Consider the following 15,725-nt stretch of genomic DNA (forward strand, 5'->3'; position numbering starts at 1 on the left):
TGAAATTGAGCCTTTCCACTTGCCTACTTGTAGAAATGGCTGACTCTTGAATAATTTAAAATTCTGGGTGAATTTTTGTTGTCATCAACTTACCAGATGGTTACGGTGGCACTCTGGGGTCAGAGGAAGAGACGAGTCATGGAATAGATGGCGTTTGTATTTGAATGTCCTAGGATTGCTCAAGGTGGAGCTGCCACCAACTGAGATAATATTTGTGCCTCTAAAATGCTTCTTCAATTCTCGTTGTGGTCATTAGTGTTACCCCCTCAATATTTGTGCCCTTCGGGAAGGAAAATGAGGGTCTTCCCTGTAAGTTGATAGAATGACCTCAGTCAAGCACTTAACCCAATATTACAATAATTCTTTATCTTGAGCTGAAGAAAGTCCTCTCCGTATAAAGGAAAAAAAAAAAACTAAGACAAACGGTGAGAAATCTCGTTAAACTTCTGTTGGTTGTACCTTGAAATGACTCTCGTAAGAAATACAATGTTGGAATGCTGAATTGTGCTGAGTGTGTTCCTTAAGTCAGTGTTTCTTAAAGTGTAAACCAACTGAATTGGAATCACCTGGGAGTCTTGTAAAAAGGACACACAATCCAGCGCTCCACCTCAGACATTCTTAATCAGGCTATCTGGGGACAGAGCCTGGGAATTTGTATATGGCAGACCCCCTGGTGACTCCTGTTGACTGACTAAGAAACCAGGCCCAGGGCCAGCGCAAGTGAATTCATTAGGAAGCCTGGGACAGACACAGTGATCATCTTGGGAGGCCACCATTTGGTGGGAGAAAAACCAGCGATGGCTGCCAGGGGATGGAGGTTTAGTCACAGGGAGGAGGCAAGTAGGGGCTGATGCTTGTTGGGAGCTTGTGCAAGAGCTGAGCAGAAGCTGCCTCTTCTGAGACAAAGAAGTCATCGGAGCAGACTGGCTGAGGGGCAGAGATTCCTGGCAAGTAGGTCTGATGTTTAACCAGAAAGTTCACCTGATACTGGTTTCACAGTTCAGTGTTAACTGGTGCCTTGTAAGCTGTATATTTTCTGCTACAACCACCCCAATCTGTGGATCCCACATAATCCTTGATCCTCCATATTCCAGACCATTTTGTCTGCCCCTCCATCGCAGCCTTTGGTCCTCTGCATTTAAGTACTTGATTATGAATTTCCCACCTGCCACGGGGAGTTCCTTAAGGGCAGGAGTTACCTGGTTTACCTGAGGCTGGGTACATAATAAGCACTGCCTGAACTGTTGAATGAACATGTGATGAACTTTCTGGCTACTTAGACAACAGATCTACTTGCTAGAAACCTCTGTCTCTGAACCAGCCTGATCTGATTGTTACCATAGGCAGAAAGAACAGGGTTGCGGGAAGAGACGGGGGAGGAAAAGAATGAGGAATGAGGTCATCCTTAAGAAAAGGTGTAGCTACCAGACTGACCAGAACTGGATTCCAGTGGCCAAGAGCAGATCCAGGACACCGTCTTGCCCCTCAAGGTGAACTTTAGTTATTATAATGGATTATAATATTATTAGCATGGCAGCCAAGAAAAATCTGCACCCTTTGTGTTGCCATGACTGTTCCAACAAGGGCCAAATAAGGACAAAAAAATCCCTCCTGAGAGGAAGGAGTGGTCAGCAAAGACCCATCTGGGAACACCTTTTACACCACCCCAAAGTCTTGAATATCCTGTGCCCTCATTACAAAAACAATAAATTCCCAAGCCCCAGTTCTCCCCAGCCTGCCCACTCCCACCCCTCTGGGACTGCACTGTCCTGTCTTCTTTCTTTTAATAAATTCACCGCTTGCTCAGCTTGTTTGGCAGTGTAACCAAGAACCTGTTCTCTGCAACATGATCATTTCTTTGGTCTCAGAGGAGGCAGCATCTGCTCCATTTTGGAGTCCAGAGGTGGTAGTTTTGATAGAAGTATTATGTGCAGGGCGGGCAAATCTATATCCAGAGTGTCTGTTTCAGAAGAACAAAGTGCTGCCCTTCCACGGTCCAAGTGGTTCAAGGTAATCAACCCGCCATCAGGTAGCTGGCCGATCACCTCAGGGAGTGGGGCCATGGAGGGACTCAGTGTTGGTCTTTGGCAGACTGGGCACTCAGCAGTGGCCAGACCAGCCTGGGTAAGTGGAAACCCAGGCTATGAGCCCTTGTGTAACCTCCATTCCTGATGCTTTGACCCCCTGGGCATGGCAGAAGTGGCTGGAGAAAGAGCCTGACTGGTAGCCACAGAATGGGTCATGCCATCAACCTGGTTATTTGAGTTCTCTGCTCAAGTCACCCTTTGGTGAGCATTAACATGGGGTACAAATATCTTCACATTCTTTGCCTAGTCAGAGAAATCTATCATATATCTCTTCCCCAGACCTCACTGTTACCAATTTACTAGTGGTGTTCCTGACCATCCAAGGAAACCATTTTTTCACAGCTCATGAATTGGTGTAGACTCTTACCCGTGACCCTTTCTTATTCCAGGCAAAATGCACAGCCAGGTGCACTGTTCAAAGTTCTGCCCAGTAGGAGGATTTCCCTTCTCCGGTTTTTCAGGACTGTTCCAAAAAGTGACGGTAGTGCTGCAGCATCCACTTTTGGACTCTGAACCCAGTTTGCACTGAATCTGAGGGCATAAATTGTTGCATTCCACCACTGCGCATGGTTTTTTAATCATTAAGCTTCTGCTTTAATATTCTTCAGAGAAGCCAAACCCAATGGATGGAAGTTCTCTGTTCATTAGACAGATCTTCTCTTTTGTCTGCTCCCACCCACCTCCCCCATTCTGGACCAGCTCTGAGCATGCGTGCTCATTGGATAGGTCTCCTGAGATTCAGTTCTGCTGCCTCCTCCCCATGACAGCCCTTTAACGCTTGAAGGCATTTGTTGAGTTCTCCTTCAAGGCGTTTCCCTCACATCATATTAAACTGCAGCCATACAATGTGATTTCTAGACTCCCTTCTAAAGCCATACACCACCCTAACACGTTTCCCACAGCCATGACATACCCTCAAGGCTCAGAGACCAAGGTATGAGGTTATATAGACTTTCTTTCCAAGAACAAATAAGATTCTCAGACAGCAATAAATGCCTATAGTCACCTCCTGGACAGCTGCCTTCATTCAACAAATGTGTTTTGTGCATATTTACCATAAGCAGGACATGAAGAGTGCCAACGATGGATCGTATCCACAGACCACTGAGGACCAGTTCAGGAAGAAGAGCTGTAAGAAGCCCACTTTTTGCCATCAACAGCTGTGATACAGAATGGAGGTAAAGTGCCTGACACACAGTTGGGGCCTCCCTTTCCCCAGCCCAAACTCCTTTGATACTAGTGGGAGGTGGAAACCAGTATTAACTTCATATTGGCCTGGGTCCTAGAATGGGTGATGCTAATTTCTGCTGATACCATGAATCCTGTGAAGTGATGGGTACGTTGTTTGCTGAGTCACTCAAGCACGTAGGCCCATTCTTGCCTTGATGCCTAAGCAAGATTAGAAAGGTCTAGTAGTTGGCTTGTTCATCTTCTATGTATCTTAAGACATATGTACTAATCCACTACTATGTCATCTAACTAGTGTGTAGCAAGGGACTGTCACTCCTTTTGATCTACATTCCTTAGTTCCTAACAACTCATGATGGTCTGTATTTTTGTAACCTCAAGATTTCTGGTCCCTTTCATATTCAACTCTATTGAATATCCTGTTCCTTCTCTTTGCCATTTAAATACTTTCTTATGATTTTTTTCTTTCAAATGCTGAGGAGGGTTTTAGGTAAGTATATACTGCTGCTTAAAAAGTTCTCAAGATGTAATAGTGGTATATTGTTGTTGTTAAAACACAAGTAGTTGATCTATTTATTTATCAATCATCTATCTATCTATCTATCTATCATCTATCATCATTTATCATCATGTTTAGGCTCAAATATACACACACACAGACATATAGACACAGATATAGACACACACATGTGAGTATATTATGTTTCGGGTAAACTATATACACAGCCAAGCACACACATCCTGTTTCCATGGAGACAATTTTACAAGGGTTTAATATCATTGCTTAATGTACGTATAAAATTATCAAACGACTATATATTCATTCCTCAGGATCTTGGTCTTTCTCATGTATTTACAGTAATAAAACTTACATAACTCTCTTCCTTGAAGAAAAAACAACAGCAACTCTCAAGTTTAAGAAATTCAGTGCTCCTACCAACCATAAAAACCTATTTGTGGGTGTTGAGTTGTCTGACTGTATTTAAGAAGTATTTGTCAGCTATTGCTGCTGTTTTCATGGTTGTCACCAGCATTCTGTTGGGAGTGGGCAGAGAATGATGAGGGGGAAGCAGTAGAGAGGGACTGAAGGCACTTTGTAGCACACCTTGGAGCCGTCTGTGTGGTGTGGCCGTGCCCAGTCAGTCAGTGCTTCCCCAGGGGACGCAATCACTGGTGTTCATGTAGGACTGTCATGGCGCCCCCCACAGGCCTTGCTGGGCTGGGCGAGCCAGGGCACCGGGTAGTTGCTTTGTCCTGTGGCACAAGGCTGCCCTGGCCAGATGTGAGGGGTCATCACCAAGGCGACAGTTAGGGGGCTGCCAGTGCACAAGCTTCTACCACCAGGTGACTCGGGTTCAGGGGTTCATTGTTCAGACTCCTCCAGAGGAGAGGGTTGATATTCCAAGGGCTGGGGTTGAAGAAGTACCGAGCCTCGATGCAAAAGGCTTGGAAAGAGACCTGGAAAAACCCGTGGAGGTTTCGCAGGGGGCTAGGCTGGTGTGGTGACAGCCGTGGCCCACGTAGCCGGGGTTTTTAGCGGCTCTGCTTATGATGTGTTGTGTGGCCTCGTTTCTTCTCCAGCAAGAGCCTGCCAAGTGGAAAGTCTGGTGAGTAGGAGTTCCAAGAACCCCTTAGATCAGGTCCAGAGCAGTGGCTCTGATGGGAAAAGTGTTCTCCCCCCCCCCCCCCCATGTTTCCCTTTGTTGAATTCAAATCGGGTAACAATGGGCTGCTGTTCAGGGAGGTGCCGAGGGTGGTCCTTGAGATTTCAGCAGCTTGAGCTCACTGGAAAGGCAGAAACCTCCTTGGCTGGACCTCTGGACCATGGACAGGGATCTGAGTGATGAGGACAGTAAGTACCGCAGGGAGGGTGTGGGGCAGCCACCTGTGTAGCCGGCACAGAGCTGAAGCCTTCCCTCTGCCCTCAGCGCTGTCTCAGGTTCTGCATGTGTGCTGCTGGGAGCAGCCTTGCTTCCTTCCTTCCTTCTGTCCTTTCCGTGCAAAGCCCATTTACAGCCTGCAGGCTGTTTCCATTATGTGCCTCTGGGCAGCAGAGGAGGATGGTAAAACCCCAAGAGGAGAACTTTTCTCCCTAACCATGGTAACACAGTCTAAGCCACATATTCTTTAGCCTTCCTTTCTCTAGTTGACAGCCTCTCCCCCTCCAACCCCAGAGTCAAAGTGTGGTTGTCAGGATTCTTATTTTAATCACAGTTGGGTTCTGTTCTTAGAGGAGGTTAGTTTTAAAGAAATGTCATGAAAGGTCTTTCCTCCTGGTCTCCGTCTAGCAAAGAACGCGCTTGTTCATTACGGCTCCTGAAACAGCCCGGGTGACCCCATCCTATCATTACTGGGACAGGAATACAATGGACTCTAAGGATTATACGATGAGATGAAGAAGGAAATGGTATTTTAGGAAAAAGTGTGCTATGCTTTAAAAAAGGATATTTTTGATCCTGAATTTGGAATGGGCAATGTGATAGAGCATCAGATTGGGAATTGGGAGGCTAGGGTTCCAGTCCTGGCTCTGCTATGAATTGGCTGTATGATCTTGGATAAGTCACTTAACCTCTCTGAGCCCCATTTTCCCCATCTATGAAAGGAGATTGGGACAGGACTTCTTAATTTGAGGACCATGAAGAAGGTGTGGGTAAAATGTTGTATGAATATGCTTTTTTTTTTTGAGGTGTGGCACCACAGATTTCCTTTGAATCCCAGGAGGCCCGCGACACTAGTACATTTTCACAGTTACTGAACTTGGCGACTTTGAAGGTCCTTTGAGGGTTCAACACTCTTTATTGTCTTTAATGTTGTTATCTCAAAGCTTTAAGCTTCAGAGCTGAAGTGGGATATAAAATAGATCCCTGCTAATCTTAGAGCTCAATTTAAATTCTGTTGGAATCCTTTTTCATATTGAAGTAGGAAACTGCACGGAGAAATTTTAGCATGTGTTTGAGAAGGACTTTATCTGATAGATTGGAAGTTATGTATCCATAGTCTTATTTTAATAAGCTTCTACTAACATTCAAATGCAATATTTCCTCTTCAAAACACTGCTCATTAGAAGTCTTTCAGTTTATGTTTGGAATTTCTCTTAGTAGAAACTGGCTAGGTCAGATCTCAATTCAAATCCAAGCTGTGCCTCCTAATTGCTGGGTGATGTGAAGTCACTTAATCTCTCCTGTCACCTTGCAGAATTAGTAAAGGATTAATTGGATGTAAAGTGCCTAAAGCATCACTCGGTCCGGAGTAGGCGTGGAATAAATGTTGACTCTAGAAAAAATTGCCAGATTTTGTTCCCAGAATTTAAAAATTAAACTCTATTAATAGAAAATATTATTACCTGTGATGTTTCTGTTTTGGCATCATCCTTTCAGTAAGCAAGGTGAGAGTGTGGTGAACTCTAGTTCCATTAATATTCTAAAAACCCCAATTCTGTCGTAAGCTCACCCTACATAATGATTTCTAATACAATCAAACCTCAGGTCAACACTTAGGGTCTACTGCAAGGTATGGGATCCTCCAGAAAAGTTTTCTGAAACTAAGTTGATGAACTCCGGAACTACGTAAAATTTTCTCCAGGTTTCAGACGAATTGCTATGGGACTTGTATGTATACCTTTAGCATCCCTTCTTAGGTGAGAGATGGCTACCCACTTTTCCCAGTGAGTTACCCTTCCCAGTCACTGTGTCGTCCCACAGTTTTTGAGTCGATAATGTGGACAGCTTCAGAGAGAGAATATCTTCCTCCAATGAAAACACTTTGGCACCAAAGCTGGAATGGATAGGGACATTGTGGGACGTGACCTCCACAGGGAAGTCACCTTCAAGGCCGTTTACCACCACCACTGCCAAGTGCTGGGATGCTTCTGGCAGCATCACCGACTGGAGGCAGGGTCGGTGAGTCCTGGCTCAAATGCCTTCTGTAGTGGGCTGGTCCTCCTTCCACAGCTGACACTGTCAAAAGTTCTTTCCTACATTCAGCTGATACCTCTTTCTCTGAAGCTTCCACTTTTCAGTTTTGATTCTACCCCCAAGGCTACTCAGAACGTGTCTGTTCCCTGTTTAAAATAAGAACCCCTCAGAGTCTCTTCTCTAGCTTGACCAGGCCCTGTTCTTCAATGGTCCCAGCTGTAATGTGTTTTTAGTCACTCTTCTCTTAGAGGGAGATGTTCTAGCACAGAGCTGAAGAGGAAAATTCCCCTTCCTTATTCCAAACACCATAGCTTTTGTAATATAACTTCTTTTGTTACAGACTGAGACCCCTCCCAGAAATGGTGAGCAAGAGCCTCTTCAAGTAAGATGGGATGTAACTAGCACCCCTGGGAATTTTAGGAGGAGGCTGCTGTGCTCCAGGACCATAGGACCTAGGCGGCACCTCCCTGCTCCTGGGCACCGGTCCCTAGGCAGGTGGGGGCAGTGATACGAGGCCACCAAATTGTCACCATCAGTGATTCAGTGCTGAAGAGATGGGACTCTCCCCTTGGCATCTGAACCAGCTCTGCTCCCCAGAGGCTTATCCATTAAACTGTCCCCCACCCCAGCTCTGAGTTGGAGATCTGAGAGTGGTTCTGAAGCTGTCACTGTAATTCAGTGGGAAAGGATGCTGAACTTCCCGGCAGGGGCCCAGCTGCCAAGAGCCTTGGTGTCTGACCATAGGGCCTCAGCATTTTGACACATCCCTCAGGATGGAGGCACAGCCACCGGGAATGCAGGCCTTCCCCGACAGGTTGGCCCTGGCCTCATGGGCCCCCTCCAGTCTTTCCTGCAGCACCATATTTCTAGAAGGGGAGTGTGGGCCTGGAAAGTCCCAATGGACTTTTTGGGGAGTAAGAAATAAAAGCTTTAGTGCAATGTTGTCACAGCTTAGAGAAGTTCCCAAGAACGCTCCTGAATTTGCTTCCAGAACTCTCTCTTTTCCATGGTACCATTCATTCCTCTCAGTGACATACTCCCCGAGCCCTAATTTAGGAAAAGGATATCAAGCTCTAAAAAGTGAAGTGAGTTTCCCCTGAGATTACGCAGCAGGCTAGCTGTGCTGTGCTCAGGGCTGGGGGAACAAGGTTGAATAAAACATCCACCTGCCTTCAAGGTGTTCAAAATCTAGTGGGGGAGGCAGACCCCACACTGGTACTTTACACATAATCATTCTTCCTATAAAGCCATTCGTCAAAAGCAGTGCTAGAGAGTGGAATGGAGTACTGAGGGCACAGAAGTGGGGAACCACACGCAGGCTGACTTTGCAGAAGGTGAGGTTTGGGCTGAGTCAGGCTGAACTGGGCGATAGGGGGTCCGTGGGCAAGAACAGCTAGAGCCAGGGCTGGGAGAAATGCCACGGTGTGTGTGTGAGGATAAGTACAAACCTCAGTCATGAAATAACCAGTCGCCTCTGGAAAGGAGAGGCGCCTGGCAGAAAGCCCAGCCCCCATGTGGCCCTGTCTTGGCACGATGGCACTTTCTACAAAGCGTGAGCTCCACATCCCGGCTAATTGACGATATGTGGTACTATTTGCTACATTCTCTCTTGGCACACCAGAGGGGGAAAACTTCTTCCAGGTCTTCTCCCCATTTCTCTCAATGTCGGTCTCACTCCCGTGGTGGGCATTACATTGCTCCCCCAAATATTTTCTCAGTGGCCCATACCTCACAGCTTCCACACTTCTCTTTCAAACCTTAAGCAGGTTGATCTCTCTCTGTCTCCCCGTTTCTGCTCTGTTCTTTATTCTCACCACTTCACTCCCCAGTTAGCTGTCTTCCCCGCTCTCACCCCTCCCTGACCACACAGGAAGGCTATTGTCCCATCACGTGAGCAGACTCTCGTCTGCTCCCTGTCCCACAGGTGATGTAGGGCCTTATCTGCCAAGTTCAGGAGCTTTGGCATTAGCTGTGGGTAGTAATGAGCCAATGCAGTGTTTGAGACGGGATGACCTTGCCAGGCTTTCTAGTCTTGCTAGGACGGCCTTTGCACAGTGTAGGCGATTATTTGTTTGTCCTTCTTGGCAAAACAGGACGTCTTCCTTTTCTTTATCTTATAATCACCTGAATCTCCTTCTCTTTCCCTTTTATTTTAAATGGTGGTGAAATGCACATCACGTAACATTTGTCATCTTAACTGTTTTTAATGGACTCTTCAGTGGCATTAAGTACATTCACATTGTTGTGCAGCCATCACCACTCACCTCCAGAACCTTTCCATCTTCCCAAACTGAAACTCTGTCCCCATTAAACACCAATTCCCCGTTCTCCCTCCCCGCAGCCCCTGGAAAACACGATTCTACTTTCTGTCTCTCTGACTTCGACCATCTGAATCTTTCTTGTACTATCTTAAATATAATTCAAACCCCAAGGCATTTATGTGCACCAACTATATGCAAGAAGGCAGGGGGTGGGGTTTCCTGTCTAAAAGGGGCTATTATACCTGTGGAAGGAGATAAGATTTAAAAAAAAAATGGCAGTGGGGAGGCACTTGAGCCGAGAAATGGCATGATTTCAGTGCTTTTCAGATGATTAATCTGGAATCAGGGGCCGAAGATGTGGGCTCTGTTTATCCTCTGAAATAAAAGGAATGGCATTTTAAAAGAGAAAGTTAAGAGGTTATCCATTAATTATGCTTTTCTCTAGGAGAAAAATTCCTTTCTGTACTAATGAAAAATAGCTGGTGGCTGGTGAGCAGAAACACTACCTTGGTACCACTTTGTAAAGCTTTCTCAGCAGCCAGCTGATGCCATTTGCATGGAGCAATAGGGTATTCAGCTAAGCGAAAAGGTCACTGGGCTTGGAGTTAGGACCTGAGTTCTAAGTATTATTTCCGTCTCTGCCGTGAATGTCTGAGCTCCTTGCCTCCAATCAGACCTCCAGCCTCAACTGTTCTTCTGCGAAACGGGAAAACCATGGTTGTCATGAAGTGCAAAAGAGATCCATCCCTTTGTGAGCCACAGGACACAATGCATGTGTTAGGGTGAGGTGGCCAGCTGGACAACCACCCTGAAACTCAGCCCCAACGCCATGGAAACAGTGACGCTCTTGGGGGCCCCTTTCGGGGTGCCTCACGCTGGGCATCACACAATGCCCCCGTGACATCTGCGTTCCTGTTGCATAGGAAATGACGCATCCGCCTGGAGGTCAGCCTGGAGCCCTTTATTTTTGTCCATAACATAATGGTGAGATTAATTTAGCTCTGACGAATGGCGACTGCCCTGGGAGGTCAGGGTGGCTCCTGTTTGATGGATGGGGCTCTACATTTCCCACCTCTCATTCTTCCCCTCTTCCTGCCCCTTTGTTTGGTATCCAGCAGGACATAGCAGGCATATGGAATTTCCTTGTCTTCTTGTGGAGGACAGTGTTGATGCCCTCGCTGACCCAAGGCTTCTAGGTGGGTGGGAGCCGTCCCTGGGGAGAGGGTTCTGATGGCCTTGCCCTTCTTTCCATGCTTGACATTTTCACTCTTGTCTCCTGGCTTAAAGGAGCACAAAGAGAAAGGAAGACCTTCCCTATAAGGTCCATGGCATTGGCCGAACATTTATTAAATGCCAGGCTTGGGGCTAAGAGCTCTGTGCACATTGTCTCATTACATGGGCACTAATATCACCCACTCTGTTTCACAACTGAAGGAGTTGAGTTCTGCAAAGATGTGTGGCTGGCACAGTGTCATGTATCACATGGCTCAGCTCCAGTGGATGAGAACCCAGGTTCCTGAGCACTGAGCCTCAGGCTTCCGAGTCTAGTCACCCTGCCTACAGTCTAACACTGACCTTCATCTTTAATTCTGATTACTGGGCTCACAGGAACTGCAATGAATGTGCAAAAGCCCTGGTCCCAGAAAGGTTCAAACTGCAGCTGCCACCTTTCTGACCTCCCTCAAACCCATCCACACAGGTGAGTGTCTAGGTGGGGGTGGACGAAAAATAGCTCAAGGGACAAATCTAACGGCCTGTTTTTGCAAAATTTTATTGGAAAAAGCCACACTTATTCAATTGTGTATTGTCTGTGGCTGCTTTGAAGCCACAAAGCCGAGTTGAGTAATTGAGACAGATCACTTGGTCCACCAAGTCTACACTATTTACTACCTGACTATTTATATAAAATGTTTGCTGGTCCCTGGGTCACTGGTGGCTAAAATAGCTGAGAATGGTAATAAACTCATTAGAAACAAAACAATATTGGGAACCAAGGTATGAATCCCAGGTGATCATATTGGGGACATCGGTCCCCATGGACAGGCCTCAGTTTGAAGCTTTGGGACGATGTCACTTTGCATCACACCTGTGTCTATTCTGGCTCTCTCACCTGTTTCTGGGCAGAATCATTTGCTTACAAGGATGAATTTTCCTGCTAAGACAGGTACTCTGTCTACATCTGCAAACATTCTTCTATTTCAGCTTTCTTTGTAAGTTTCCTGCAAGGAGAAAGAAGCTTTGAGATGCATATGTGTTTCTTATTGTCAGAGGACAAAGACATTTCTAATTTGCGGGGGGTGGTGGAACGGGTTTGTCCCCTTACCCTCCACTGTTTTTGGCCACAAGTTTCAGGATTTCAGACTTTTTCACCTTATGCCATTTTCACTTCCAGACAAACCAAGCTGCTCCAATTTAGAAAAAGATCTGGTTACTCTTCTGACCTCTGTTTTTATTAAACTTGAAAGGACAGGACATGTTATTTTTATTTTTGTGGAGGTCAAGAGCTATAGGCTTTAAAATGCTGTCCAAAAAAAGAAGAAAAAGAGCGAGCGAAAGAAAGAAAGAAAGAAAGAAAGAAAGAAAGAAAGAAAGAAAGAAAGAAAGAAAGAAAGAGAAAAAAAGAAATAAAAATAAAAGAGGGATCTGGGGGATGTAGTAGAGCAACTGGAAGTTTGACCTGAGTGTGCTTCACTGATTTAATGCAGAGAAAACCACCTTCCACTGACCATTTATCACTTTACCCTTTAAAGCCAACTTCCTGTGATTAAATTGGCAGCTAGAAAGACAGCTGGGGGATTCTTGTCCCTCAGCATGGCGGCTTCAGGGACCAGGTTTGAAGGGTGGGCCAGTGGGCTGGAACTGGAACAAGGACACTCTATCCTGCTCTAACTGCATTGCTGTGCACCATACGACTACTGGAGTAACCTCTCTGAGCCTCAGATGCCTCCTGTCAGGTGGAGTTAGAAGGCCTGCATTTCAAACCTCCAGGAGTGGGGGTGAGGTGAAGCAACAGGTGTGGGGAGGTGATTCTTGAGTTGTCCTGCGTTTCCGGGGGCTAGTTCTTACATTATGCTTTCCTGCTTGGAGTCTCAGGGCCATGCATATTTGTGTCACAGCCTGACAGATCAAGAAAAGGTTTTAAAAGCAGCTTTATAGTGAGTGATTCTTCCATAGGGGTTGCCTCATGAAAAGTGCTTGGAAAGAACACAGCGTTTGGAGACTGATGGACCAGTCTAGCCCCATCACTCACGGGTTATGTGACCTTCGGCAAGTCACCACCTTTCTGAGTACCAGTCTTCTCACTGGTAGAATGGGGTAGTATTAATCTGTCAGTTTGAGTCATCCAGGAAGCAGACACCAAGATGGCATTAGATGTGCCAGAGGTCCCTTGAAGACACCTGTGAAGGGAAAAGGGAAGAGGGAGCAAATGTAAGCAGGGACGGTCTCCAGACCGCAGTGCAGGTCAGACTTCTGAGAGCAGGGCAGGAAGGAGCGTGAGCAGAAGGAGCCTCAGACCATGGTGTGGCTGAGAAAAAGTCTTACCCAGGTCTGTGGGGAGTCCCAGAGCAAAGGCTGCCCATTACAGGAAGCATAACAAACAGCCCCATATGACAGTGTCTTGAAAACGACAGCTGAGCCATGTTTTCATTTTTTTGGGGGATCAGGAATTTGGGCAGTGCTTAGCTGGGTGCTTTTTCTGTTCCACGTGCAATCCATTAGGGTCTGTCTTCATTTGGGTTGCTGTGAAAAGGCACCGTAGACGGGGTGGCTTAAACAGCACACATTTATTCCTCACAGTTTTGGAGGCTGGGAAATCCAAGATCAAGGTGCTGGCAGATCTAGTGTCTGCTGAGGACCCACTTCTGGTTTGTAGGCAGCTGCCTTCTCTTGTGTGCTCACGTGGCAGAGAGAGAGAGAGGGCACTGTAGCCTCTTTTTCTAAGGACACTGATCCGATCATGGGGCAGAAGCCCTCATAATCCCATCTAGCCCTAATCACCTCCCAAAGGCCTCCCTCATAATACCATTCCATTGGGGGTTAGGGTGTCAACATATGAATTTGGGGGGATACAACCATGCGGTCCATAATGGGTCCCTCAGCAGTCTCAGCAAGCAGCTGGTCTGGCCCGGAGGGTCCAAGATGGGTTCATTCCTATGCCTGGTGGCTTGGGTGGGGGTGGAGGGCAGCAGGAAAGCTGGGCTCCACTGGGCCCTCTCCATGTAGTCTTAGGGCATCTCCATGTGGTCTCGTCAGCCTGCTTTCTTACATGGCAACTCAGGACTCAAGAGGGAGCGATCCTAGAGGCCAGAAGTAGACACTGCAGTCTCTTCATTGCTTCCATTGTGTTCCTTGGTTGAGGTAGTCTCAAACCTGCCCAGGTTCAAGGGAGGAGATATAAACCCATCTTTTTTTCTCTCTTTTTTATTATGAGTTTCAGGTGTGCAAAACAATATACTAGTTAGACATTTCACCCCTCACAAAGTGATAATCCCTCCCCCAATCTATTGCCCCTCTGGCATCATATATATCTATTACAATTCCATTGACTCTATTCCCTATGCTGTATTCCATATCCCATGACTATATACATTAAATTATAGTTGACATTCATTATTATTCAGCTTCAGCTTCAGGTGTACAGTGCAGTGATCAGGCATCTACATCATCTCTGAAGTGGTCTCCCTAATGAGACAAGTGTGTATTGGATACCCTACAAAAACTTCACATTATTGATTATATTCCCCAAACTGTCTTTCGTTTCCCCATGGCATTATTACAGTTACCAATTTATGCTGTCTAATCCCTTCTCCTTTTCCCTCATCCCCATCCCCCTCCCAGCTAGCAACCATCCGTTTTTCCTCTATATCTCTGAGACTGTTTCTGTTTACTTTGCTCATTTATTCAGTTCTTTAGATTCCACATATGAGTGAGATCATACGATATTTGTCTTTCTCTGTCTCACTTATTTCACTTAACATAATGTTCTCTAGTTCCATCCATATCGTTGCAAATGGTAAGATTTCATTCTTCTTTATGGCCGAGTAATACTCCATTGTATAAATGTACCACAGTTTCTTAATCCAGTCATCTGCCGATGGGCATTTCAGTTGTTTCCAAGTCTTGGCTATTGTGTATAGTGCTGCAATAAACATGGGGGTGCGTATAGTTTTTCGAATTAGTGTTTTGGATTTCTTTGGATAGATAGGAGTGGAATTGCTGGGTCATAAGGTAGTTCCATTTCCAGTTTTTTGAGATACCTCCATACTGATTTCCACAGTGGCTGCACCAATCTGCAATCCCACCAGCAGTGCACGGGGTTCCCTTTTCTCCACAGCCTCACCAGCACTTGTTTAAATCATCTTTCAATGAGAGAGAGGAGCATTGAAGAAGTGTGACCACCTATAATTCAGCATCTATCTTCTAGAGTCGTGGAATATGACAATGTTTACAAAGCAGCTGTCATGGTGACTGGCACAGAGTAGGTGGCCATCAAACTGGAGCTGCCATTCTTAATGTTTTTCCCATCATTATTATTACTGCTGCTACTCTCACACCCCCACCCCATTTCTGCTTGCCCTGCAGACGTGTTTTTTGTCCAGACGGTGCCAGAGTGAGAGGGGCTTAAACTGTGAGGCTTTTATAATGCACCTGCCCTCATTTGTTAGCTTCCTGTGAAGTTGCCATCAAGACCCCTTCCGTCCCCGAGGCTGAGGACTAGGTATGTCTCTCTGCAGGTGTGGTGGACCTCAGCTTCGAGGCCGAGAGTCCTCTGGCACCCCCAGCTGAACTCCTGGAGAGGCTGCCCAGCTATGACTGCCTTTTTCAAGGTGGTGGTAAGTCTGTGGGGTCTTGGGTGCTGTGGCCTCTTCTTGGGGCTTCTGCTGTTTGAGGGGACAATCTCTGGAACGGGCCAGCACCGAGCTAGCTCCCCTTTCCTCTGGGGGCCCTAGGAAGCCTCTTATCAGCTTTGAGGGAGGGAATGGGAGGACATGGCATCAGCCGTGTGTCCACGAACATTCCATGACCATGTCCATTAGAGACCGGAATGATGTTGGTCTGAGAACCAGTTTCTTCATCTGTTCTTTCTCACGTTCAGCTAGTCTTTCCTTCTTTCACCCCACAAGTATCTGTCCCTTTGAGCTAGCCCGACTCCTTCCCTCTTTTCCAGGACGGCAGATATTCTTCACACCTTTGGAGGCCCCGGGGAGACCCGAGGAACCCAGGTGCTGGTCCTCATTCCTGGAACAAAGGTGAGCTGCAGGTGTGCTCGGTGA

General features: G+C 46.5%; 1 protein-coding gene across 5 annotated transcripts in view; it reads left to right on the plus strand.

Moving 5' to 3' along the window:
- Window positions 1–5,012: 5,012 nt before the first annotated feature.
- Window positions 5,013–15,725, plus strand: part of SSUH2 (ssu-2 homolog) — a 28,376-nt gene continuing 17,663 nt past the window's right edge. For all 5 annotated transcript variants that reach the window (XM_088798442.1, XM_088798443.1, XM_019748239.3 and 2 more), the window contains exons 1-3: window positions 5,013–5,127; window positions 15,186–15,284; window positions 15,620–15,701. In XM_088798442.1, coding sequence (XP_088654568.1) covers window positions 5,119–5,127; window positions 15,186–15,284; window positions 15,620–15,701 — 190 coding nt within the window. In that variant the 5' untranslated portion in view covers window positions 5,013–5,118. The remainder of the gene's footprint in view (window positions 5,128–15,185; window positions 15,285–15,619; window positions 15,702–15,725) is intronic.

This window comes from Rhinolophus sinicus, chromosome 5 (genome assembly GCF_057876585.1).
Source record: "Rhinolophus sinicus isolate RSI-liver-muscle chromosome 5, RSI-T2T, whole genome shotgun sequence".
NCBI classification, from domain to species: domain Eukaryota; kingdom Metazoa; phylum Chordata; class Mammalia; order Chiroptera; family Rhinolophidae; genus Rhinolophus; species Rhinolophus sinicus.